This window comes from Grampus griseus (assembly GCF_964374135.1).
Source record: "Grampus griseus genome assembly, chromosome: 9".
NCBI classification, from domain to species: Eukaryota; Metazoa; Chordata; class Mammalia; order Artiodactyla; family Delphinidae; genus Grampus; species Grampus griseus.
Genome location: NC_139003.1, coordinates 64,272,717 through 64,298,575, shown reverse-complemented (window position 1 = coordinate 64,298,575; position 25,859 = coordinate 64,272,717). Strand labels below are relative to the sequence as shown.

General features: G+C 36.7%; 1 protein-coding gene across 1 annotated transcript in view; it reads left to right on the top strand.

Moving 5' to 3' along the window:
- THSD7A (thrombospondin type 1 domain containing 7A) overlaps window positions 1–25,859 on the top strand; it is a gene marked incomplete at its 5' end in the record, with an annotated part of 452,331 nt that overhangs the window by 362,383 nt on the left and 64,089 nt on the right. The window contains 3 exons of the mRNA XM_082661757.1: window positions 3,935–4,169; window positions 8,864–8,979; window positions 24,123–24,255. Of these exons, the coding sequence (XP_082517883.1) occupies window positions 3,935–4,169; window positions 8,864–8,979; window positions 24,123–24,255 (484 nt within the window). The remainder of the gene's footprint in view (window positions 1–3,934; window positions 4,170–8,863; window positions 8,980–24,122; window positions 24,256–25,859) is intronic.

Below are 25,859 nucleotides of genomic sequence, written 5' to 3'. Positions count from 1 at the left end.
CCACTGCATTATAAGATCCTTGAGAGTAGCAAGAATTCTTTCCAGCCCCTCTAGTTATCCCTTGAAGCGCAGGTAACCATTGCATATTGCAGTCAGTACATAGGTTTCTAATTAATGTTTTGAAAAGATTTTTTTTTTTCAATTGGCCGTCTAAATTGTAAGGACTTCAATGCCAGACCCAGTAACACCATAGTTCTGTTAAATGTTTCCTAATCAAGCTTTTTATGATCTTGATGTGGGGAGGAGAAGTCACTTTTTAATTCCTAAGAGAGAAGTTTCACATAATAGTTGGTATTTTTCTATGGACATGAAAGTTTATTTATATAGCAGGATTTCATCAAAGTATTATAAAGTCTTTCTTTTTGCTGGAATGATAGAAAACCTAAATAGTCACATTAGTATGAAGCATATGTTTTTATGTATAAGGATTTTTTTAAAAATATGCTTATCACTAATTTTGTCACAGGTGACATTTTATAATCTCCCCAGTACTACAGAAATAGGAATATTCCCAGATGTCTGGAATTAGATCTTCCTATAAATAATAAGTAAATTCAGTATTGTATCTATCAATTTTTCAACCATAAAATTATTCCCCAAACAACATGACCGTGCTGCAGTGACTGATTACTCCAAGCCATGCTTTCCAAATTGCCACATTGTTATTATAATTAAGACCACATTGGGGCTTATCTGTGCAAGTATCTTAACATTAGCCCCAAACTGCTGATGTGGCTTTAACGTGGATTGGGGCAAGAAAATAGGTAGTCTTTATGTCTGTAAACTTAAACAGTTATCTTGTAGCTCCTCGACACCTTATGCTGATGTTGTAGTTCTTATTTTTTTCAAAGCCAAGCAGTGAATTCCAATGTCAAAAACAATTCAGAGTTTTAAAATCACAATTTAAATAGCATACGTATACTCAAAGTGAAAATGGGCTAAGTAAAGACACACATTATTTTGTTGAAGAAGGATAATTTCACCATTAATATGAAGGTATGGTTAAAATGGTTGTGTAAAATGTCTACAATTAGCCTGTGTTTTCCTGAGAAATAAGGCTGGACAAATCTAGAGCCTCAGGGAAATGGGTAATAAGAGTGCTCATTTATTTCTCCCCAATCCAATTAGCAGGTTTAGGAGTCGTTCCTATTCAAATCCTAAACTTATTGCTTCCAGTGATGGAAGATAGGATATGAACTGTGACAGATGTTTTCACCTTCATGAAGCAGGGGACAGCAATGAAATGCTGTTTAATGCAGGTTATTCGCACGTTGATCCCATGTTCAACACTGCATAAGTGATTAGAAATTGCAGTTAAATTCTCACGTAAACTGCCTACTGATTTATATGCTGAATAGCGGGATGTCCTTACTCACAAATGAAATGATACCTAAAGATCAGCTCAGGGTGTGTTTTTTTTATGACTTTTACCCAAATCTCAAGCTTTAGAGGCCATCTTCCATAATAGGGTCACTAGCTATGGAATCACTTTTTCTTATTTTTTTTAACTTCTTTAGACTTGCTTTCCTAATATCTAAAACCCACCTCTTATTATGTTCAATATTTCCCCCATTTACTATTACAAATATGTGTGATGAACACCCAAGGTTTCTGCCATTCCACATGAACAACCAGTTATTTTCTGTTCTTAAGATGAAATCCAGAGACTACATAAGTTTGACTAGATCAAATTGTTAATAAAGTAAGCAATAAATTCCTCCAATACTCTGCTTTTAACAATATAAAGCTTTTTATTTTCATAGTTGACATTATAAATAGCATAGTGTTAAGAAACTTCCTAAATTCCTGTTACTGTGGCCGCATCCTTTAATCTGTATGGGCTCATCCACTTTATAGTTTTTACCTTGTACAGCAGCTGTGGATATTAAATGAGGTCCCATCTACAAAGTACTTATAATGGGGCTAGCACATAAAAAAGTTCCATATTGACAACTCCACACCATATTCTGTTGATTAAAGGACACATCTGTTTTACCCTTCATCATCTCTGTAATTACTACATCTTACAATGGATGTATTTTTTTTTTAATTTTTATTGGAGTATAGTTGATTTACAGTGTTGGGTTTCAGGTGTACAGCAAAGTGAATCAGTTATACATATACATATATCCATTCTTATTTTTTTATATATGCTTTTCCCATATAGGCCATTAAAGAGTATTGAGTAGAGTTCCCTGTGCTATACAACAGGTTCTTATTATGTATTTTATATATAGTAGTGTGTATATGTCAATCCCAATCTCCCAATTTATCCCTCCCCCACTTACACCCTGCTAACCATGTTTATTTCCTACATCCATAACTCTATTTCTGTTTTGTAAATAAGTTCATTTGTATGCTTTTTTTTTAGATTCCACATGTAAGCAATATCATATGATATTTGTCTTTCTATGTCTGACTTACTTCACACGTATGATAATCTTTAGGTCCATCCATGTTGCCGCAAATGGCATTATTTTGTTCTTTTTATGATTGAGTAATATTCCATTGTATATATGTACCACATCTTCTTTATCCACAATGGATGCATTTTAAGATCACTGTGGCCAAGCAGCAGTTATAACACAGTTTTCATTGCTAGTACATGTGAATTTCATTGTTATTCCTGGGAGCAATAGCAACCTCATGATATTTCTGCCAAAAACAAAGAAACAAAAACAGCTAAGGGCCATTTGAGGAAGGAAAGTAAACCGTTCCTCAGTTGCCTGCTTAAACCTCTCATTCATAGACATCTTCTGGTATGATTAAAAATGCAACAGCAAGGGCTTCCGTGGTGGCGCAGTGGTTGAGAGTCCGCCTGCCAATGCAGGGGACACGGGTTCATGCTGTGGTCCGGGAAGATCCCACATGCCGCGGAGCGGCTGGGCCCGTGAGCCATGGCCGCTGAGCCTGCGCGTCCAGAGCCTGTGCTCCGCAACGGGAGAGACCACAACAGTGAGAGGCCCACGTACCACAAAAAATAAAAAAATAAAAAAAAAATGCAACAGTATCAGAACTTAGAAATAGGTACCAGTATCCTGGAAGAAAACGCTGGAGACAACAGGGGAACACTCTTGAAGAAATCCTGCATCATGAACACGTTTGATGCCACAGAGATGATAGTGTAGGAGAACACAAACTTTGATGAGTGTGAGTCTAAAAACTACTTGAAATATTTGGATTCTGAATGTAAAGAAGTTTTAGGAATACCGTCCCTTTTAAAGTATGTAAAAGGGTTATATTTTTTTAAATTATGTCAGTAAGTCACACAAAGCAATTTCAATAAGCATACAGTAAAAATTAGAGTTGATAAAAAGTATTGTAGTTTAATTTGCAGCCATTTCTCTTTCTTTGGGACACATAAAATGATGGTCTATCCCACAGTCAGTCACATCTTAGATTTGAAGAAATACGATATTATCATTACTACATGGCTTCTCCAATAATGCTATGGAAAGTCAGAAAGCATCAGTTGATTTTAAAACCCCTGTTTCTAATCACCCTAAATCCTAATTCATTGAAATAATCAGCACTTTGAAACCTGTAATTAAGGCTTTCATTTTGAGGGATAGCATTTGAAAGCACACTGGGTTTTCTCCATCCACAGAGTCTCAATGCCCATGTTACCCCTGGTTAGCAATTACATAGGCTTTATTTGTTCCTCAGTTTCATCTTCTCTAGTGAATAATGGCCTCTCTCTTTGAGGTCCTCCTGAGTGCCCCAAACCAAATATCATATATACCACATAGTTTAAATTTTAAGCGAGACCATGCCAAATGAGATAAGTTTACTATGCAATTTGCCTTCCTAGCAGTGCACTGGTCACATGTGCTAAGTGGCAGGTATCATTGTTATTGTTAATTACAAGGAACAGAGAATGGTAAGGTTCCTGTTGGCACCATATCTAATCTGCTAATGTTGTCCATTTTTATAGGTGGAGCTCAGTGTCCAAATAGCAGTGCTTTGCAAGAGGTGCGCAGCTGTAACGAGCATCCCTGTACTGTGTACCACTGGCAAACTGGTCCCTGGGGCCAGTGCATCGAGGACACCTCAGTTTCATCCTTCAACACAACTACAACTTGGAACGGGGAGGCCTCTTGCTCTGTTGGCATGCAGACAAGAAAAGTCATCTGTGTGCGGGTCAATGTTGGCCAAGTGGGACCCAAAAAGTAAGGGCTTTAGAATGACAACAGTAAATTCTGTGGCCAGCCATGCAGGGATTGGCTTAGGCTTTACTTGCTTCATGAAAGGAAGCATTTGATTCTTATCATACCTGGCCTCAAGAGTAAGACTTCTTTGTTTTGAATGCAGCCACTGATAAAGTTGTAACAGCTTGAGAGTCTTGTACCTGGGATCCATAAATTCTCTAGAAATCTTTCTATGTGGTATCTACTTTCAGTGTTACAGTAGCAGTTTCTGCTTTTATTGAGCTAGTGAAGCAATGAAAGAACTGCTTGCTTTTGGTCTGGCTGATCAATAATGACAGTATATGAAGTCCTAGCAGTGGAGGTCATCCATGACCTCCTTTATATCCGTAGGCTATGGAGGCTGCCGATCTAGTTTAATTGGGCGGTAGCCTTCTATGCTCTGCCTTTCATTTCCCCTAGAAAGTACTAGATCAAAAACACTGAGGCCAAATTATTACATCTTTTAATGGTTAAATGAATAAGCCATTTATTCCCAAGAGAGAGCCTTAGGATAGGATGAGTGTTATAATAAGCAGAAAAACCATCAGTTTCTTACTGTAGTTACCAGTAGCGTAACAACAAGGCAAACGATTTGCTAGAGGGGAGGGCAAAGAACTAGAGAATTGGCATATTGTATGTGCCTTGTGAGAAACATAAACAAAAACATGTCATAGCATAACTGGGCTAATTCTTTCTTAGACAAAGTTAATCAGTTATAAAAATATACGCCAAGAACTTCCCTGGTGGTACAGTGGTTAAGTATCCTCCTGCTACTGCCAGGGACACGGGTTCGAGCCCTGGCCCAGGAAGATCCCACATGCCGCGGAGCAACTAAGTCTGTGCGCCGCAACTACTGAGCCTGCGCTCTAGAGCCCGCGAGCCAAAACTACTGAGCCCGCATGCTGCAGCTACTAAAGCCCACACGCCTAGAGCCCGTGCTGTGCAACAAGAGAAGCCACCGCAGTGAGAAGCCCACGCACCCCAGTGAAGAGTAGTCCCCACTCTCCACAACTAGAGAAAGCCCGCATGCAGCAAGGAAGACCCAACACAGCCAAAAATAAATTAATTAATTAATTAAAAAAAAATATATATATATATATATATATGCCAAGAGGAAAAAAGAACTCTTTACCTTTTGAGATTTAGACAGCATAAATCTTTTAAAATTCAAATCATCTTAGCCATGTGAAACATGGAAAGTAAAACCCATACGTTTGCATTGGTATAAAAATGGCCTCATAATTTCCAAATACTTGGCTAAGTGCTTAGGTATCATGTGTGATCTTAAGCATACTACTTAACAGATTCTGGCTTCAGTTTTCAAAAATTTTTGAAAGGATTTAATGAAAAGAAATTGTAGTAATGTAAGCACTCAATAAACCTTAGAAATTGTATTTTCTCTTAAAAATTTGAGATAGTTCTTAGTGTTTCAGGGAAAGGATAATAATGTAACTGACATATGACAAACTCCAGGGGATAAATAAGAATCCCATTATGAGTTGTTTTTTACTAATGGCCAGGGTTCTGGACATTAGCAGTATTTTGTCCCATACTTTATTTGTTTATGTACTTTGAAATTAAGAAATATATTAGAAAATACATGCCAAAAGACTTGAACACACTGAAAAACAACTCCACATGCTTAATAGGTAGCCCCAAACCAATATTTTAATAGAAATAATGCTAAAGTTGTAATGAATCTAACAAAGGATATTAATGTGCAGTGTATTAAAATTCAATAGCAGTAACAACAGAAGCGGAAGTCCCAAGTGCTGGAGAATTGTGGGTCTTTCTGGGATAAGCAGAGAGGTAGAAATATTCAGTGTAGAGGGTTATAACCTGACTAACTTGTCATGGTACAGATTGGAGGGTTGTTGTGCTGAGCTTCTATGGGTAAGCTCACTCTGTTCCTATTTTGCAGTTAATCACTTTTTAGATGTTGCTGTTGGTATTTTCCTCACTTATGCAAAATATATTTCTGAGTAGTGGATGTACATATGCACAAGCCTATGTGTGGAAAAGCCTGGTGGATTAATGTTATTAAATCATTGAGTAGAAAGGGTATCCTGAAGCCCCATGTCAGACCACCACAATAATCCATTAAAAATGTGCTTTACCCTTGCAGCCTTTATTCAATGACCTGGATACAAGTATAGATTTGTTAAATCAAATGGGTTTACTTTGCCCTTAAAGTTCTAAAAAATTAAGCAAATACGGTGAATTCAAAAGAAAATGTTACTACCCTTATGCCTAAATACTAGGTTAAATTCAATGATTGCTTTTCAGTACTAGGCATTTGAAACAAAAATGCAAATAGAAACCTTGTTTTAAACTCTTCTTAATAAAACAGATTACTGTGCAATGGTAAAATCAATGTTATTGATCTTATCTATCCTCCGAGTAACAAACTTCAACTCCTATCACATCTGTTTAATTTGACCTTGAATAAGATTTGGGGGAAAATCAATTCCTTGATTTAAACCACAGACACTAAATACAAACAGTACAAAGGAGAAAAGAAGCATGTTGACTGAACCAATTGCCTCACCAAAGGAAGTCTGAATTCATTTTACTGGATGTAATCTAGGCTGTATAATTTATCTTTGTGTGTTCATTTAATGGCTTTGTTTTTAGTAATTTTTTTCTCCACAGTTAACCAAGTATCTTGCTAAGGAAATTTCTAAACCATATAAAACAGAATTTTGGAGGTTGTCAATGATAACGTAAATTCCGTTGATTTATTGAGGGCTAAAATTTGAAGAGCATGTAATTGAGTAATGCTCTCCCACTGTTAAAGTTATAAAACTGCCTCATTGAGGAGGAGTGCTTCCAATAATAATTACTAATCAATAATTCCATAGTTTCAAAAGAATTAACAGGATTATATGTGGGTTTTGCCATATAATATTTCCTGGTTAAGCATGTAGGTGAAGTTATAATTCTAGTGATTTATAAACTTAATTGTAAAAAAACGTTGCCTTCTATGATTCTCATCTAAATTTCTTTGCCGTCCGTGACCTTGAGTAGGCATAGCAATTAGGAAAATCCAAGCCTATACTCAACATAAACCAGGGAGATAATTTCTTTTTGAAATGTTGAATCCAATATATTTTTTTAAAATCCACTTTCAAATAAGCCCTAGTGTTACAGAATGAGAGAGAAAGGCATGTATCTGTATAGCTGAATAGAACATAATACTTCTGGATGAGATAGGATATGTAGATAAAAAAATTATAGATATATTAAAAATGAAGTGTCAGCAAAGCACTGTAAAGAAATTATGAGAAGGAAATGAATGATGTTGGTTTTTTCACTCATAGTTCAGTTCTGAAAACCTGATTAACTTACTTGTTGAAAGAGTTTATCTTGACTTAACAAAAAATTTGGCTTCTTCTATGGGGAGTATTTTTAAATCCCATTTTTCACTAATTTGCCAAATTATTCCAGCAACAGTTATACTGATTGTTTGGTTTATTTCTTCACTGCCTCTTAGCTCACTTGTCAGAGATTGATATGACCTCAAAAGAGAATTTCTTAGGAATCAGAACATTAAGTACTTTTAGTTACATGAATTATGTTATTATATTTTGTTGTCATAATATACATCTTCTTCTAGTGTTCCTGACCAACATTTGACCACTAATGATAGTAGAATCAGATTGTGAAGATGCAGAGAAGAATTGGAAAGTTTGAAAACCATGTAATAAGTATACAATAAACAAAACAGTATATTTAAAACTCATATATCAGCTTCCTAAAATTATCTTTTGGGAAGTGAAAACCTTATATAGTGTAAGACATTTCAGTGTTTTGTCATTATTTTTCTCTTGTTTTCCTAATAATATATTTTTGGTGTATTTTTATAAAATAATAATTAATTTTACTCTAATTTATGTCAAGAACATAGTGTTTTATTTTTCTTTAAATTACTTATTGGCTATTTTTGTTTTATTTATATTCACTCTTTTTGTTCTAAAAATATTGTAATTTATAAAAATATTTAAAACCCAATAATTTAAAACTAGGAATAAAATGAAAGAAAAGATAAGAGTAGAGACAGTGAATGAAACCAGAAATAAAGCAAAAATTGTTTATCTTAATGAGCTATACACTTTTATTATTTTTTTACTTATTATGAAATACTTAGCTGTAAATACAATATTGGTTTTTGAGCATATACTATGTATAGAATATACTCCATTATAAATTTATTTTGTGCTAAACATATTTTGTAAAAATAAACTGCAGAATAACCTGGAAGATTATAATTGGCAATAAGCCTATTTAGTTATACAAAGATGTAGCTTTGGGTCCTTAAATTGGTAATTTGAACTTCCATAAATTTCTTATAAAGCATGTTACAAAATACAGATTTATTAATGGAGAGATTGTTATAAATGGATAAAATAGAATTATTATATTTTCTTCTACATAGCACAATTACTATAATTAAATTTACACTTCCTGCCTTGAGAAACTTTATGGAGTTTCAGTTTGGAATAATTATTTTGGCTTTATAGCCCTTGTCAAAAGCAGAAAGGATCCTAGAGGTTAAGTTAAATAATACAGATTGATGCCTGTTTAGCAATTTCAGCAATAAAAATTCTAAAGATACTAAATTACCTGGTTTTCTGGATTACTGTAGAGGTCTAGTAGTTTCCCTTTGCTTTTCCCAGGTGTCCTGAAAGCCTTCGACCTGAAACAGTGAAGCCCTGCCTGCTTCCTTGTCGGAAGGACTGTATCGTGACGCCATACAGTGACTGGACATCATGCCCTTCCTCATGTAAAGAAGGTATTATCTGCAGAGTTTTGAAGGAGGTTCACCTAGGAACCCTCTCACTGGGACCTCCAAGTTCCTTTGGTTGAGCAATGTTTTTATTCTTACATGGGGCTGGCTGTGTAATCCTGGTTTGGCATAAATGCCATAAAATTTTGGCTTCCTTCTAGAAAATAATACAGCTTTTAGTGTACCAAACAAATAAGTTTTATGCCAAAACTGACTTAAATAACTTTATACTATAGATCAAGGTGAAAGGATTCTAAACTTTATTAATAATGTTTCCTTTAACATTGATTCTAGAAGAATGTATAGTGGCCTTATGTATTTCAAAAAGAATATAGAGTGATCTTCTCAGTACTCATGGCTCTCAACCTACTTAGTGGCAAGAAATAGCCATGGGACCAGATTCAGTACAGTTTCAATTATATGACCCAAAGGATGGGAATAAAGGAAAGAGAAAAATGATCAAATTGTACCTCTGCCAACACTTAACATGACATGAGGCATTTACAAGACGAGGATTTGTTCCCAGTTTGGTTTGTTTTTGCTTTCATTACTCACAGACAAAGACCCTTTAATATCATGGCAGATACTTTGTTAATTCTTTACCCTCCAGGATAGGGTCCTTTCTCCTTGCTGCTGAGAAAGATGTGAGCATTCTCCAGGTGACTTATGCAGTAAGTGATCACATTGTCTCTCAGTGTCACAAATGACACTGTCTCCTATTTTTTATTTTACTCTCCCGACAAATAGAGACAGTTTTTCTTCAGTTCCTTATTTGCTTTTACTTATGCTTCTTGACTCTCACTAGAGAGACTCAATTTAAGAATCAACTTCTAGGGCTTCCCTGGTGGTGCAGTGGTTAAGAATCCGCCTGCCAATGCAGGGGACACGGGTTTGATCCCTGGTCCAAGAAAATCCCACATGCCGCGGAGCAACTAAGCCCGTGTGCCAAAACTACTGAGCCTGTGCTCTAGAGCCCGTGAGCCACAACTACTGAGCCTGAGTGCCACAACTACTGAAGCCCGTGCTCCGCAACAGGAGAAGCCACCACAATGAGAAGCCTGTGCATGGCAACAAAGAGCAGCGCCCGCTCACCGCAACTAGAGAAAGCCAGTGCGCAGCAACGAAAACCCAACGCAGCCCCCCAAAATATAAATAAATAAATAAAAATTTAAAAAAAAGAATCAACTTCTAGTTTAACCACTGTTTTAAATCACCAGAATTTTTTTAAATCCTGAAGATATTACATAAGATTATAAACTTAATAATGGATAGTTTTTACAGTGTGATTATTTTATATAGTTGAAACGTGAGTTCCTTTTCATGCTTTTTCTGTTTTAAATACCCTTGAAATAGCAAATAAATTAAACCACATAGTGCGCAAGAATAGAAAATGTTGATTTGAAAAGTCTTTTAAGGCATTTTAAAAGCTTTTGGGACAAAAAGAGTTAGCATTAACGCTTTAAAAATGTTAATGGCATTAATCTTATTGATAAAGCAATGTCATTGACAATTTTATCCAGATTTTCTTCTTTTATCCCCTTACTTTCTTAAAAACTAAATAACATATGATATCCTTTAGTTTGGTCATAATCAGCAGTAGGACTGTAGGTTAGTATTTCTCATAGGGTAGTATTTCTGTGATAATTGTTGTCTATTCATTGCTACAATGAAAAAGCTTATTTATTACATGGAACTTATGTGCTTGAAAATTTTATGCTGGATGTTTTATACTTGATGTTTTCTATTGGTATGAGACAGCCCATTTACTAATAATTCCAAAACATAGGCAGTTACATTTATAATGACATGATTAATAATCTCACACAAATTTAACATTTGTAAGTAAAATTTTTGAAAGTAGAAAAAAAATTGCCTTTTCTTTATATTGGGCATTTCCTTATTTTGAGTAAAATATTTCAAAATAACTGTTCTTTTGGTCTAAAGCATTTCAAGAAAATAAAATAAAATAAAATAATAAACTAGAAAAGGTTTCATTAAATTGATTCTAGGATAGACGCTCCTCAAAATGAGAAATCAGGTAAAATTGTCTCATTTCATTAGAAATAAGATATTTTGGAATATCCCAAACTAATTTGAAACTAATTTGAGATATTAGAATATGCCCAGGAATTAAGAACCAATTTAGAGTCTAAGAATTTATCTTATTATGTATTATATATGTCTGGAAAGGGAAGAATAATAGATATAACTGACTCATTTAAAAAAACCTATCATTGAAAATTAATTTTATTTTAATTTTGTTCTACTTTTTTATACAAGTTTCTTATTAGTTGTGCATTTTATAAATATTAGTGTATATATGTCAACCCCAATCCCCCAATTCATCACACCACCACCACCACCACCACCCCCACCGCTTTCCCCACTTGGTGTCCGTACATTTGTTCTCTACATCTGTGTCTCAGTTTCTGCCCTGCAAACTGGTTCATCTGTACCATTTTTCTAGGTTCCACATATATGTGTTAATATATGATACTTGTTTTTCTCTTTCTGACTTACTTCACTCTGTATGACAGTCTCTAGATTCATCCACGTCTCTACAAATGACCCAATTTCGTTCCTTTTTATGGCCAAGTAATATTCCACTGTATATATGTACCACAACTTCTTTATTCATTCGTCTGTCAATGGGCATTTAGGTTGCTTCCATGACCTGGCTATTGTAAATAGTGCTGCAGTGAACATTGGGCTGCATGTGTCTTTTTGAATTATGGTTTCCTCTGGGTATATGCCCAGTAGTGGCATTTCTGGGTCATATGGTAATTCTATTTTTAGTGTTTTAAGGAACCTCCATACTGTTCTCCATAGTGGCTGTACCAATTTATATTTCCACCAAGAGAGCAAGAGGGTTCCCTTTTCTCCACACCCGCTCCAGCATTTGTTATTTGTAGGTTTTCTGATGATGCCTATTCTAATTGGTGTGAGGTGATACCTCCTTGTAGTTTTGATTTGCATTTCTCTAATATTAGTGATGTTGAACAGCTTTTCATGAGCTTCTTGGCCATCTGTACATCTTTGGAGAAATGTCTATTTAGGTCTTCTGCCCATTTTTGGATTGGGTTGTTTGTTTTTTTAATAATGAGCTGCATGAGCTGTTTATATATTTCGGAGATTAATCCTTTATCTGTTGATTCATTTACAAATATTTTTTCCCGTTCTGAGGGTTGTCTTTTTGTCTTGTTTGTAGTTTCCTGTGCTTTGCAAAAGCTTTTAAGTTTCAGTAGATCCCATTTGTTTATTTTTGTTATTTATTTCCATTACTCTAGGAGATGGATCAAAAAAGATCTCGCTGTGATTTATGTCACAGAGTGTTCTTCCTATGTTTTCCTCTAAGAGTTTTATAGTGTCCAGTCTTACATTTAGGTCTCTAATCCAGTTTGAGTTTATTTTTCTGTGTGGTGTTAGGGAGTGTTCTAATTTCATTCTTTTACATGTAGCTGTCCAGTTTTCCGAGCACCACTTATTAAAGAGGCTGTCTTTTCTCCATTGCATATACTTGCCTCTTTTGTCATAGATTAGTTGACCACAGGTGCAGGGGTTTATTTCTGGACTTTCTATCGTGTTCCATTGATCTATATCTCTGTTTTTTGTGCCAGTACCATACTCTATTGATTACTGTAGTTTTGTAGTATAGTCTGAGGTCAGGCAGTCTGATTCCTCCAGCTCTGTTTTTTTCCCTCAAGACTGCTTGGCTGTTCGGGGTCTTTTGTGTCTCCATACAAATTTTAAGATTTTTTGTTCTAGTTATGTAAAAAATGCCATTGGTAATTTGATAGGGATAGCATTGAATCTGTAGATTGCTTTTGGTAGTATACTCATTTTCACAATATTGATTCTTCCAATCCAAGAATATAGTATATGTCTCCATCTGTATCATCTTTAATTTCTTCCATCAGTGTCTTATAGTTTTCTGCATACAGGTCTTTTGTCTCCCTAGGTAGGTTTATTCCTAGGTATTTTATTCTTTTTGTTGCAGTGATAAATGGAAGTGTTTCCTTAATTTCTCTTTCACATTTTTCATCATTAGTGTATAGGAATGCAAGAGATTTCTGTGCATTAATTTTGTATCCTGCAACTTTACCAAATTTATTGATTAGCTCTAGTAGTTTATTGGTGGCATCTTTAGGATTCTCTATGTATATTATCATGTCATCTGCAAACAGTAACAGTTTTACTTCTTTTCCAATTTGTATTCCTTTTATTTCTTTTTCTTCTCTGATTGTCTTGGCTAGGACTTCCAAAACTATGTTGAATAATAGTGGTGAGAGTGGATATCCTTGTCTTTTTCCTGATCTTAGAGGAAATGCTTTCAGTTTTTCACCATTGAGAATGATGTTTGCTGTGGGTTTGTTGTATATGGCCCTTATTATATTGAGGTAGGTTCCCTCTATGCCCACTTTCTGGAGAGTTTTTATCATAAATGGGTGTTGAATTTTGTCAAAAGCTTTTTCTGCATCTACTAAGATGGTCATATGGTTTTTATTCTTCCATTTGTTAATATGGTGTATCACATTGATTGATTTGCATATATTGAAGAATCCTTGCGTCCCTGGGGTAAATCCCACTTGATCATGGTGTATGATCCTTTTAATGTGCTGTTGGATTCTGTTTGCTAGTATTTTGTTGAGGATTTTTGCATCTATATTCATCAGTGATATTGGTCTGTAATTTTCTTTTTGTGTAGTATCTTTGTCTGTTTTTTGTATCAGGGTGATGGTGGCCTCATAGAACGAGTTTGGGAGTGTTCCTTCCTCTGCAGTGTTTTGGAAGAGTTTGAGAAGGATGGGTGTTAGCTCTTCTCTAAATGTTTGATAGAATTCACCTGTGAAGCCATCTGGTCCTGGACTTTTGTTTGTTGGAAGATTTTTAATCACAGTTAAAACTTCATTACTTGCGATTGCTCCATTTATATTTTCTGTTTCTTCCTGGTTCAGTCTTGGAAGGATATACCTTTCTAAGAATTTGTCCATTTTTTCCAGGTTGTCCATTTTATTGGCATAGAGTTGCTTGTTGTAGTCTCTTAGGATGCTTTATACTTCTGCGGTGTCGTTGTAACTTCTTTTTCATTCCTAATTTTTTTGTTTTGAGTTCTCTCCCCCTTTTTCTTGGTGAGTCTGGCTAATGGTTTATCAATTTCGTTTATCTTCTCCAAGAATCAGCTTTTAGTTTTATTGATCTTTGCTATTGTTTTCTTTTTTTCTATTTCATTTATTTCTACTTTGACCTTTATGATTTCTTTCCTTCTACTAACTTTGGGTTTTGTTTGCTCTTCTTTCTCTAGTCCTTTAGGTGTAAGGTTAGATTGTTTATTTGACATATTTTTTTTTTCTTGAGGTAGGCTTGTATGGCTATAAAATTCTCTTAGAACTGCTTTTGCTGCATCCCATAGGTTTGGGATCATCATGTTTTCATTGTCATTTGTCTCTACGTATTTTTTGATTTCCTCTTTGATTTCTTCAGTGATCTCTTGGTTATTTAGTAATGTATTGTTTAGCCTCCATGTGTTTGTGTTTTTTATGTTTTTTTCCCTGTAATTGATTTCTAATCTCATAGCATTGTGGTCAGAAAAGGTGCTTGATATGATTTCAATTTTCTTAAATTTACTGAGGTTTGATTTGTGACCCAAGATGTGATCTATCCTGGAGAATGTTCCATGTGCACTTGAGAAGAAAATGTAATCTGCTGTTTTTGGTTGGAATGACCTATAGATATCAATTAAATCTATCTGGTCTATTGTGTCATTTAAAGCTTGTATTTTTTAATTAATTTTCTTTTTGGATGATCTGTCCATTGGTGCAAGTGAGGTGTTCAAGTCCCCCACTATTATTGTGTTACTGTCAATTTTATAGCTGTTAGCAGTTGCCTTATGTATTGAGGTGCTCTGTGTTGGGAGCATATATATTTATAATTGCTATATCTTCTTGGGTTGATCCCTTGATCATTATGCAGTTTCCTTCCTTGTCTCTTGTAACATTCTTTACTTAAGGTCTGTTTTATCTGATATGAGTATTACTACACCAGCTTTCTTTTGATATCCATTTGCATGGAATATCTTTTTCCATCCCCTCACTTTCACTTTGTATGTGTCCCTAGGTCTAAAGTGAGTCTCTTATAGACAGCATATATATGGGTCTTGTTTTTGTGTCCATTCGTCAAGCCTGTGTGTTTTGGTTGGAGCACTTAATCCATTCACATTTAAGGTAATTATTGATATGTATGTTCCTATTACCATTTTCTTAATTGTTTTGGGTTTGTTTTTGTAGGTCCTTTTCTTCTCTTGTGTTTCCCACTTAGAGAAGTTCCTTTAGCATTTGTTGTAGAGCTGGTTTGGTGGTGGTGAATTCTCTTAGCTTTTTCTTGTCTGTAAAGTTTTTGATTTCTCCATCAAATCTGAATGAGATTCTTGCCAGGTAGAGTAATCTTAGTTGTAGGTTCTTTCCTTTCATAACTTTAAATATGTCATGCCACTCCTTTCTGGCTTGTAGAGTTTCTACTGAGAAATCAGCTGTTAACCTTATGGGAGTTCCCTTGTATGTTATCTGTCATTTTTCCCTTGCTGCTTTCAGTAATTTCTCTTTGTCTTTAATTTTTGCCAATTTGATTACTTTGTGTCTCAGCATGTTTCTCCTTGGGTTTATCCTGTATGGGACTCTCTGCACTTCCTGGACTTGGGTGGCTATTTCCTTTCCCATGTTAGGGAAGTTTTCGAGTATAATCTCTTCACATATTTTCTCGAGACCTTTCTCTCTCCCTTCTCCTTCTGGGACCCCTATAATGTGGATGTTGTTACGTTTAGTGTTGTTCCAGAGGTCTCTTAGGCTGTCTTCATTTCTTTTCATTCTTATTTCTTCAGTCTGTTCTGCAGCAGTGAGTTCCACCATTCTGTCTTCCCGGTCACTTATCCGTTCTTCTGCCTCAGTTATTCTGCTATTGATTCCTCCTAGTGTAGTTTTCATATCAGTTATTGTATTGTTCATTTCTGTTTGTTTGTTCTTTAATTCTTCTAAGTCTTTGTTAAGCATTTCTTGTATCTTCTCGATCTTTGCCTCTTTTTCCGAGGTCCTGGATCATTCTTCACTATCATTATTCTGAAATCTTTTTCTGGAAGGTTGCATATTTCCACTTCATTTAGTTGTTTTTCTGGGGTTTTATCTTGTTCCTTCATCTGGTACATAGTCCTCTGCCTTTTCATCTTGTCTATCTTTCTGTGAATGTGGTTTTTGTTCCATAGGCTGCAGGACTGCTCTCTGCCCTCTGGTGGATGAGGCTATCTAATAGGCTTGTGCAAGTTTCCTGATGGGAGGGACTGGTGGTGGATAGAGCTGGCTGTTGCTCTGGTGGGCAGAGCTCAGTAAAACTTTAATCCACTTGTCTGCTGATGGGTGGTGCTGGGATCCCTCCCTGTTGGTTGTTTGCCCTGAGGTGACCCAACACTGGCGCCTACCCAGGCTCTCTGGTGGGGCTAATGGCGGACTCTGGGAGGGCTCAAGCCGAGGAGTACTTCCCAGAACTTCTGCTGCCAGTGTCCTTGTCCTCATGGTTAGACACAGCCACCCCCAACCCGTACAGGAGACCCTCCAACAGTAGCAGGTAGGTCTGGTTCAGTCTCCTATGGGATCACTGCTCCTTCTCCTGGGTCCCGAAGGGCACACTACTTTGTGTGTGCCCTCCAAGAGTGGAGTCTCTGTTTCCCCCAGTCCTGTAGAAGTACTGCAATCAAATCCCGCTAGCCTTCAAACTCTGATTCTCTAGGAATTCTTCCTCCCGTTGCTGGACCCCCAGGTTGGGAAGCCTGCCGTGGGGCTCAGAACCTTCACTCCAGTGCGTAGAGTTCTGTGGTATAAGTGTTCTCCAGTTTGTGACTCATCCACCCAGCAGTTATGGGATTTGATTTTATTGTGATTGCACCGCTCCTACTATCTCATTGTGACTTCTCCTTTGTCTTTGGATGTGGGGTGTCTGTTTTTGGTGAGTTCCAGTGTCTTCCTTTTGATGATTGTTCAGCAGTTAGCTGTGTTTCTGGTGTTCTCGCAAGAGAGAGTGAGAGCACGTCCTTCTACTTCACCATCTTGAACCAATCTCTCCTTAACTTTCTTCTCCTGATTCTCTCAAAGGACATCAATTACTTGCTAGGGGCTAATATAGGGATCTGGGCCCCCACAGTGATCCACTCTCCAAATGGCCAGTGAGCACTGACAGCCACAGTGGTCAAAGTCTTGAGGCAGGGGAATCCATGGTGCAGATGAGGGACCCCAGGGTCTGGTCTCAGTGATTTCACTTACAGTAGGATCTTGAGCAAGTCATTCCATTGGGTTGCTGTGCATGGCATGAAAAATATCAGGTTTGAAGAGTTCTAGATTCAATGATACTATAAGCCAGGGCATAAATCAGACAATGATGAATGCTAGAAGAAAGATAAATAAGGGGAAGGAGGATCATGAGTTAATGAATAGGGGTGAAATTTCATCAAATAACATGATTTTTAATTTGATCTCTGCTGATGATTTTTACAGTTCTAAGAGACTGATTTACTCTTCTCTGACCATTTATAAAATACAGAAAATTTTATGTGACAAACTGTGATAACTTATACAAGGCACTTAAAAAATTTTTTAGCAGGGCTTCCCTGGTGGCGCAGTGGTTGGGAGTCCGCCTGCCGATGCAGGGGACACGGGTTCGTGCCCCGGTCCGGGAACATCCCACATGCCATGGAGCGGCTGGGCCCATGAGCCATGGCCACTGAGCCTGTGCGTCCAGATCCTGTGCTCCGCAATGGGAGAGGCCACAACAGTGAGAGGCCCACGTACCGCAAAAAAAAAAAAAAAAAGAAAAAATTTTAGCAGATAGATGAGGGAACAAATAGATTTTGAATACTGTACATGTGTTTATTAAATTAATACTCATCTGTAATATGCATAAATACTTATTGCATTTCTAGTTTATTGATTTCTGTACTTAACTAGCACATTGATGGCCCCGCAGAGAAGAACTTCAAAAAAGCTTTTAATTGTTTTTAGATGCTTCACTATGTCATTAAACATCATACATAGTTTTTTAATTCTACACAGATTTTTCAAGTAACTGCGATTTACCAGGCACAATTTTAAATGTAAAGGATATAGCAGTAAACAAGGAAAACAATTTTCCTGCGTTTAGGAAGCTTACTTTCTGGTGGTATGAGACAGAAAAGGCATTTAATGATTGTTCTAATGTCTCGATGCATGTGAAGGATCAGGTGAACAATGCAGGGTGGGTGAGAGAGAAGAAGATGTGACATCATTTTGGAGAGTACAAAAGTGGGCAAGTTAGTAATATGTAAGAGAATTTGTAATAGGCAACATGGAGTACCCATTTAGTCATGCATTTTAAAAAGGAATTGCTCAACACAGTTGCCAGTGTTTCTTCAGCCATGTTTAGCTGCCTGAGTGAAGGAAAGCTGTAGGAGAATAATTAGCATTGGTTAAGGTCAGGGCTTTTCCAGAAGAGTACAAGAAAGGGAGAGAAAAACAGAGAGTCAAGGGTGTTTTCAGTAGAGTGCTTATGTAATAACGAAGTATGGAATCTAAGGTGGGTTGGGATGGAAGTGAAGGTCATAAAAGGGATGATATAGTGAAAAAGTGATTGGGAAAGTGGATTGGCACTCTTGATTGAGTTTGAATAGTTTTTAGTAAGATGAACTTTCACTTTTAGTAAAGTAGGTGAACTAGAAGGTTAGGAGGAATGACCAGCAATTAATATGTTCGAAGATGAGAATGTGCAGGTATTGATGATGATATCATCAGGGGCATGAACAGAAGAGCTAGTAATTGATACAAGATGCAGGAAAAGGTCATAGGAGGTGAGGAGGTACAGTAATTCAGAGTCCAGTTCCTTGGATGGAATAACCATGTGGATGCCCAAACCACCAAAGGGGTTGCAGGGGTAGGAAGAGAAAGGATTACAGTACGGGATGTTCTGTGGTCATTCAATAATGAAATGTTGGTGGATGAGTGCCACAAAGTAGATAGCTGATGGTAAAATTGATGACAGGAGCTTAAGAGGAGTTAGATATTTTTAAAGGTAAAGAGAGGAGAAAAGACTGGGAAATGGCTAGGTAGAGCCAGCCTCCACTGGCAAAGAATGTGAAGGAAACTTTCTAAGAAGAGATTGGAGATGAGAGACAGTGTGTTCCTTTAGGTACAGTGGTGGAAAGATTAGAGGATAGAAAAGAAAGAGAAATTGAATAAGGTTATGCACAGCTTGTATGCTGTGGTCCAGGTATGATGGAAGACATGCAGCGGGGATTTAGGGTGCTAGTTTCTTGTGGTGCGACAGGCATGTTAGATGTAATGGGTTCAGTTGGGATAGTCTCTTGGTGAAAGGTAGGTAGCTGCTGTGAATTAAAATGCGTGCTGCCACTAGAATACTAGTCTTCTCTGAAGCTCCTGGGTGGTAGTGGCCAAGGAGTGCAAGAATGCCAGCTCAGGAATCTGCTGTCCTATGAGCAAGAGGTTCTGAGATGAGGAGCTGTGTTTGGCCAAGCTCAGGTCACATCTCACCACCAGCAGATCAGCCCTACCTGTTGTATTTGGCAGCTCTGTGTTGAGTCTCCTAGAACAAAAGGCTTTCAGAAATCTTAAACCTAGGCACTCAGACTTAAAAAGAATAACTATAGTTGTGTATTGAGGAAAAAAAAGAAAGACTAGGGGGTTGGCAGAGGGGCTTGCTGTTGGACACAGTGTCAAGATGCTTTGTGTGCTGGAAGAAACCTTTTCTGTTTCACCTGTAGACTGCTGTAACTGAGAATAAGGATACAGTGGTGTTATAGAAGATTAGCCTTTTATCGTAGGGAAAATAAAGCCATGACATGTAGTTAGCTTTTCATTATTTGGTATGAAATGGAAATAAGGCAAGCTTCATTGAAATTACACTGACTTCTGTGTGCAATTAAAAAATGCTTAAAATTTTGAATGTTCAAGGATAGATGATAGCAAATGAAAATTAATTCAGGAATGAGGTGGTTCTTTTAAACTTAATTCTGTAGGTAAAATCTGCATTTTGTAAGAGTTTGAACTTACGAAAATGTAGAGCTACCCTCCTTTTTAAGTCACTTGAGATAGGTAAGATTACAGTATAGTATTGCAGAAAATGGGACAGAGTAGCTTAGGATTCCAGGAAGAACAAGCAGAGTAATTTGAAATATTATTCAGCCCTCTCTCATGATGTGCCTTGAAAAATCAATGCTGGTAAACATCAGTATTGAACAGAAAGTAATTTAATCCTCAAACCAGTGTACTTGTTAATGTTTCCAAATTTTCATAAATCTTTACAAAGGGCTTTATTAAAGATGGAAAATATTTATGCATATAAATTATTTGTAACTCTAATCTTTAAAAAATCAATACTTTTGATCAAATAATACACTTGGCTGCTCAAATTGTGTTTGCTCCTTTTTTTCTTGCTAAATGTATTGACTTGAGGGCTAGCAGGGATATTGCAGAGGCATCTTTTCTACCTTGATGCCCTCAAACAGCACTATGCTAGAATTACCCCTCAAAGGTCCAATAACTGCCTTTACATTTGACTTCTTGCATGAAACGTTTCCCTTTCAATTTCCTCACTGTGCTGCTGCAGCCTGCCATCCGCCTTGCTTCCAGCTTAACCCATCTTAGTTTTTCCTGTCCTTTAAATCCTTCCATCAAGGAACTTCTCCAGTGAAATTTATCTTGAATGTCTTAAGATATCTGAAAAGTGCTGTAGCTGAGTGAGAGACTACATATCCTCTGAGTCTCTATGGCCCATTACCACATAAATGTTTTCTGAATATATAATCCCTTTTTTCTCTACCTATCCTAGGTAGGTATTTTCAAGTATAAACACTATAGGATTATTCCTTTATTTTTCCCATGCTTATTATTTCCAATGAACAAAATGATACCTTATTTTTTATTAATACTAAAGAACAGACTTAGTACCCATGTGCATAATACTCTAAGGAAATGGATATAAAGGAAAAGAAAATGCTAATTTATAATCCAGTTGAGAAGAAGTGAAATAAATGTGTTTGCTCATTCAGCAAACATTTATTAAGACTTTATGCTGTGTGACCACTGTTCTAGGTGCTAAAACACAAAGATAAATGGAAATTATGTACGTATCCCCACCTCATACAATAAATTGGGTGTAAATATAGGTGGGAAACTCTGAAGATTGTAAAATTCCACACTTGCCAACTCAAGTTATTAGTTAGGAGCCTTCCACATTTATTAATTTATTTTTTAACATGTACTGTAGCTTTCCCTTTGTCTGCACACTGATTTGAGGGCTCTGTAACTGGTAGAGCTCTAAAGTGCTGTTTCTTTGAGTGTACGCGTAATTTGCTAACTGCGATCTGAGAAGAAACGAACCTCCCAGTGGGTAGAAGCATGGATGTCATGACACTTCCTGTGTAACCCCATTAAACTTCCTCTCTAGGTGTTATGGCTTTGGAATGTTCCACTTTAATCAGGTCACAGTCTCTCTCCTGTGGGCTGTGCAAGGTTAAGGTATTTGAACTTTTTTATAAGAATGAATGGATTCCCATTGTGGAATCTATTATGGAAGTGAAAAGAGTTATCATGGTGTTATATATCAAGTACAAACTTGTGGAGATTGTGATGAGAAGGCACTAGAATGTTTCAGAGTTTTATATTAGGTGACTTTTTTGCTTTCAAGTCAATAAACAAAGTAGAATTGAAACACTAACATTTGCTTGCTGCTTCCCAAATCTGAACAGCCCTGGGTATATACCAGGTGATATTTAGGTAGTTAATGACTAGGAGCTTCAGTCTATATGGTGCCACTGACGCTGCTCTCATTGTCCCCTCTAGTCTGTGGATCCCTTGGCCTCAATTCTATGTCTATTTTTTATCTGCAGGTTAAAAAGGGTTGGAGAGTTATTGACTCTTAAGAATTTCGACCACCTGGGAAACAAAGACCTGCTCCTCTTTGGTCTTTCCCTCTTTTCCCTGTTAAAAAACAAACACACGCCTCCCGCCTTCCCCCAGTGCTAAACAAATGATAAGAATGCTCATTTAGTTTGTATAGTCTTTTAAAAAGATGAAAGACAGAGCATAAATATAAAACAAAAGGAAAAATAATAGATAATAGTGTAAAAAAAAAAAGCATGGAGTCAGTTAGTAAATAGGGTAGAGGGAGGGGAGAAGAAGAGAAAAATTACAATATAAAATCAAAGTTAAGGTAAGCTCCTGCAGTTGAGAAGAAAATTAGCTCTGAGATTCTGGTGAACAAAGCAAAAAACAGAAGCACAGTGCATTCTTAACGGATTGTCAAGGGAAACAAGATTTTTCCTAGCTCTAAATTATTAGAGGAATTGATCACGTGGGCCTTAAAATAAGGGTCATTGAACAATATAATGGATGGAGATAGCATTACCAATTTTATTAAAAGTCCTATTGTCACTTCTTCGATCTTAGATAAATTATTCTTAATATGTAAAAGCTGCAGCTGGCATTCAAACTATTACTGCTACAGTTTTTAAAAGTCTAGGACAATATTTCCAAATACTTTAACTCTCTGCTACCCACTACCTCCACCCCCTAGTTCCATACTTCATTACCTGTAGTATTCCAGCTATTCACTAAAATAGTTAATGCAGTCATTAACAGTACGGGTTTCCCGCACTATAGGAATAATCCTAAAAAGTTACATGCAAATTCTAGAATCTTAAATTGGGACATCCATGGTCAGTCATTCCAGTAGATCTCAAACCTAGCTGTTTATCACCGTTTCCTGGCAAGCTTTGTAAAAATCAGATTCCCACATCCACAGATTCCCACATCCAGCTCCCAAGAGATTCTTATTTAGTAGTTCTGGGTACATGCCGAGAAATCTGCTTTTGGTTTTTGGTTTTTATTTTTTCAAAGAAATTCTCCTATGTAGTCAGACATTTAGGAATCACTAATCTGATCCATTCTCCCATTTAATACAGGAATCTTCAAGTCACGCTGCTAGGAGTCAGTGGCCAGACTGTGTTGAGGGATACCCTGACTTCATGTCAGAGGATGTTCCATTACTGGAAACTTCTATTTGTCAAATCATATTTTTCTATGAACACAATGACTTTAAGGATATTTCATTTCAGTTCTGATTAAACTTTCACTGTTAGGGGCTGCTAACCCTTCTAAATTTCTCTGTTTCTGTAGTCTACATATCAAATATTTAATGATCTTGAGAAAACATGTAAATGCATCAGGGGAACGCTAGTAAAGTAATTCTTTAGGGAATTCTTTTGTAAGCAAATTCATGACATATGGCTACTCATCTTCAAAGTGTATATATTGTAAGTTGTCAAGTATGTATTTTATTAAAGTTGTCAAGTCTTATATATCATCTGTTTCTCATACTAAAAAATTCTGAGCATCTTTATATCAGCAATACTGTCAATTTGATATCTTCATCGAAGGTAAATCTTAATTATTTCCATTGTTTTTGTAACATAATTTGGAGTAACTTACTTATAGTAATTATCGCTATTTTGAATGCTTCTCTAAAAATTCTGCCTCTAGGAAACGACTTTCATTTCACTACTTACAGCTCGGATGTTTAGGATGTGACCTGAATTAAAGATCTTAAAGTGTTAACATGAATAATAAATGACTAGAATAATTTACGAGTTATACATTTCAAATTAAGTGAATAACAAAGAAATAGAATTTCACATTAAAACATTGAATATATTCTCCTAAGAAAGATTCATTAGATGTGTATGAGTCCCATGTGGTAAACAGGGCTATATGAAACGGCATGAAAATAAACTTAAGGCAGAGAAAAACAGATTCATTAGATCTATCATATTTCTCAAGGGGGAAGAAGCATACAAAAGAGCAATTACATTGTAAGTGAGCATTAGGAAGACTAGCTGACTATGGAACTATTTTCTCCATTCTTCACATTTTTAAATATACATTGATTGGCTTTCAATATAAGCGGTCTTCGGGAGAATTTAGGAAATGACTAGACGAGGCCTCTCAGTCAGGGATGTCAAAGCACATGGAGCTGGAAGCAATGTAATTTCTTCACACAGGCTGGTATTTGGAGATTCTTTCATCAGTGCAGAGAACAGAGGTTAAAAAGCTGCCTCATTCCAGGGGACTCCGGAATCAGGAAGCAGACTCGGCACCGGGTCATCATTCAGCTGCCAGCCAATGGAGGCAAGGACTGCACGGATCCTCTCTATGAAGAGAAGGCCTGCGAGGCCCCTCAGGTGTGCCAAAGCTACAGGTAATGGAGTGAAGGAAAAGCCTTCTGAGCGATGCACTAAGCAAAATACTTCAGGTTCATGGTTTTTCTGACAATGAGAAAAGGAAGCCAACACTGCCCGCAGACTCAGGGGAGTTGAGGATGTTTATGACTGTGGGTCCCATCTCTTGCCTGTTTTAAAGAGATGCTTTGCTACTGAAATCATCTCCAGGGACACAAATACTTGCGTAAACTTCCAAGCTGTATTATAAGCTTTAGGAGCTTGAAGAGTTTCTTATGTTGATATAATCTATAGAAAATGCAGAAAAGTGATTAATAATTATGAAACATATGCTTTTGGAAGCAGTTCTTTTTCGCTTAGGAATAGCCTAAGCCTTCCTCCCCCGGCTCCAAAGAGCACCTGTTCCTCATAAATGCTGGCATTCTGGGTCATGGAATGACATCTTTGTCTCAGTGATGTTAGTAAGATGTCTGTTTTGTTGAACATTTGTGGCCACCTCAAGGAAAATTAAGGTTATTGAAGCTATATGTCATCATCTTGATTATTAGAAAAAAATTTTTCCATAACTATTGAAAAAAGTACCTAATTGAAACTTGATGTGGTGAATAATTGCAGTCCTGACAACAAATGAAATATTATGGCATCAATTGATGGAATGTGTGACCCCAAAATAATAACTTAAGATGAAATTGATGGCAAATTTGTCATCTTAATTTATCTGTGTTTAATTGCATGCTTTCATGATGAACATTAACTGTTAGCCCAAACTTATTTATTTGGGGGATTTGTTTTTGTGAAGTGTATTATAAATTGCAGCTTCTGAGTTACCCCTACAATGCTAATCAAAAGACCACTATATATACAAAAGGCTCATGCGTTGAATGCAATTTTATAACTTGAATGTAAAATAAATATACCTTTCTAAAGTGGAACACATCACTTCTGGTACGATCTGGATACATCTGCTGGCAATCCTAATCATTAAAAAGGCTAAATATGGGACTTCCCTGGCGGTCCAGTGGTTAAGACTCTGCGCTTCCACTGCAGGGGGCATGGGTTCAATCCCTGGTTGGGGAGCTAAGATCCCACATGCCTCACGGTGCAGCCTTAACAAAAAAGAAATAAAAATAAATAAAAAGGCTAAATGCTGTCAGTAGAGTCCGTTCCTTTAGAACTTGACAGTGATGGACTCTTGTCTCCACTGCAATAGGAAGTACTTTTATTTTTAGTGCTGCTTTTTATAGTTCCTTGATGAAGATCTAAATTAAATTTAGATGGGACTTTTTTTAATAGATCTTTATTGGAGTATAATTGCTTCACAATACTGTGTTAGTTTCTGTTGTATACCAAAGTGAATCAGCCATATGCATACATATGTCCCCATATCCCCTCCCTCTTGAGTCTCCCTTCCATCCTCCCTATCCTACCCCTCTAGGTGGTCACAAAGCACCAAGCTGATCTCCCTGTGCTACGCTGCTGCTTCCCAGTAGCTAACTATTTTATATTCGGTAGTATGTATATGTCAATGCTCCTCTCACTTCGCCCCAGCTTCTCCCTCCCACGCCATGTCCTCAAGTCCATTCTCTATGTCTACATCTTTATTCCTGCCCTGCAACTAAGTTCA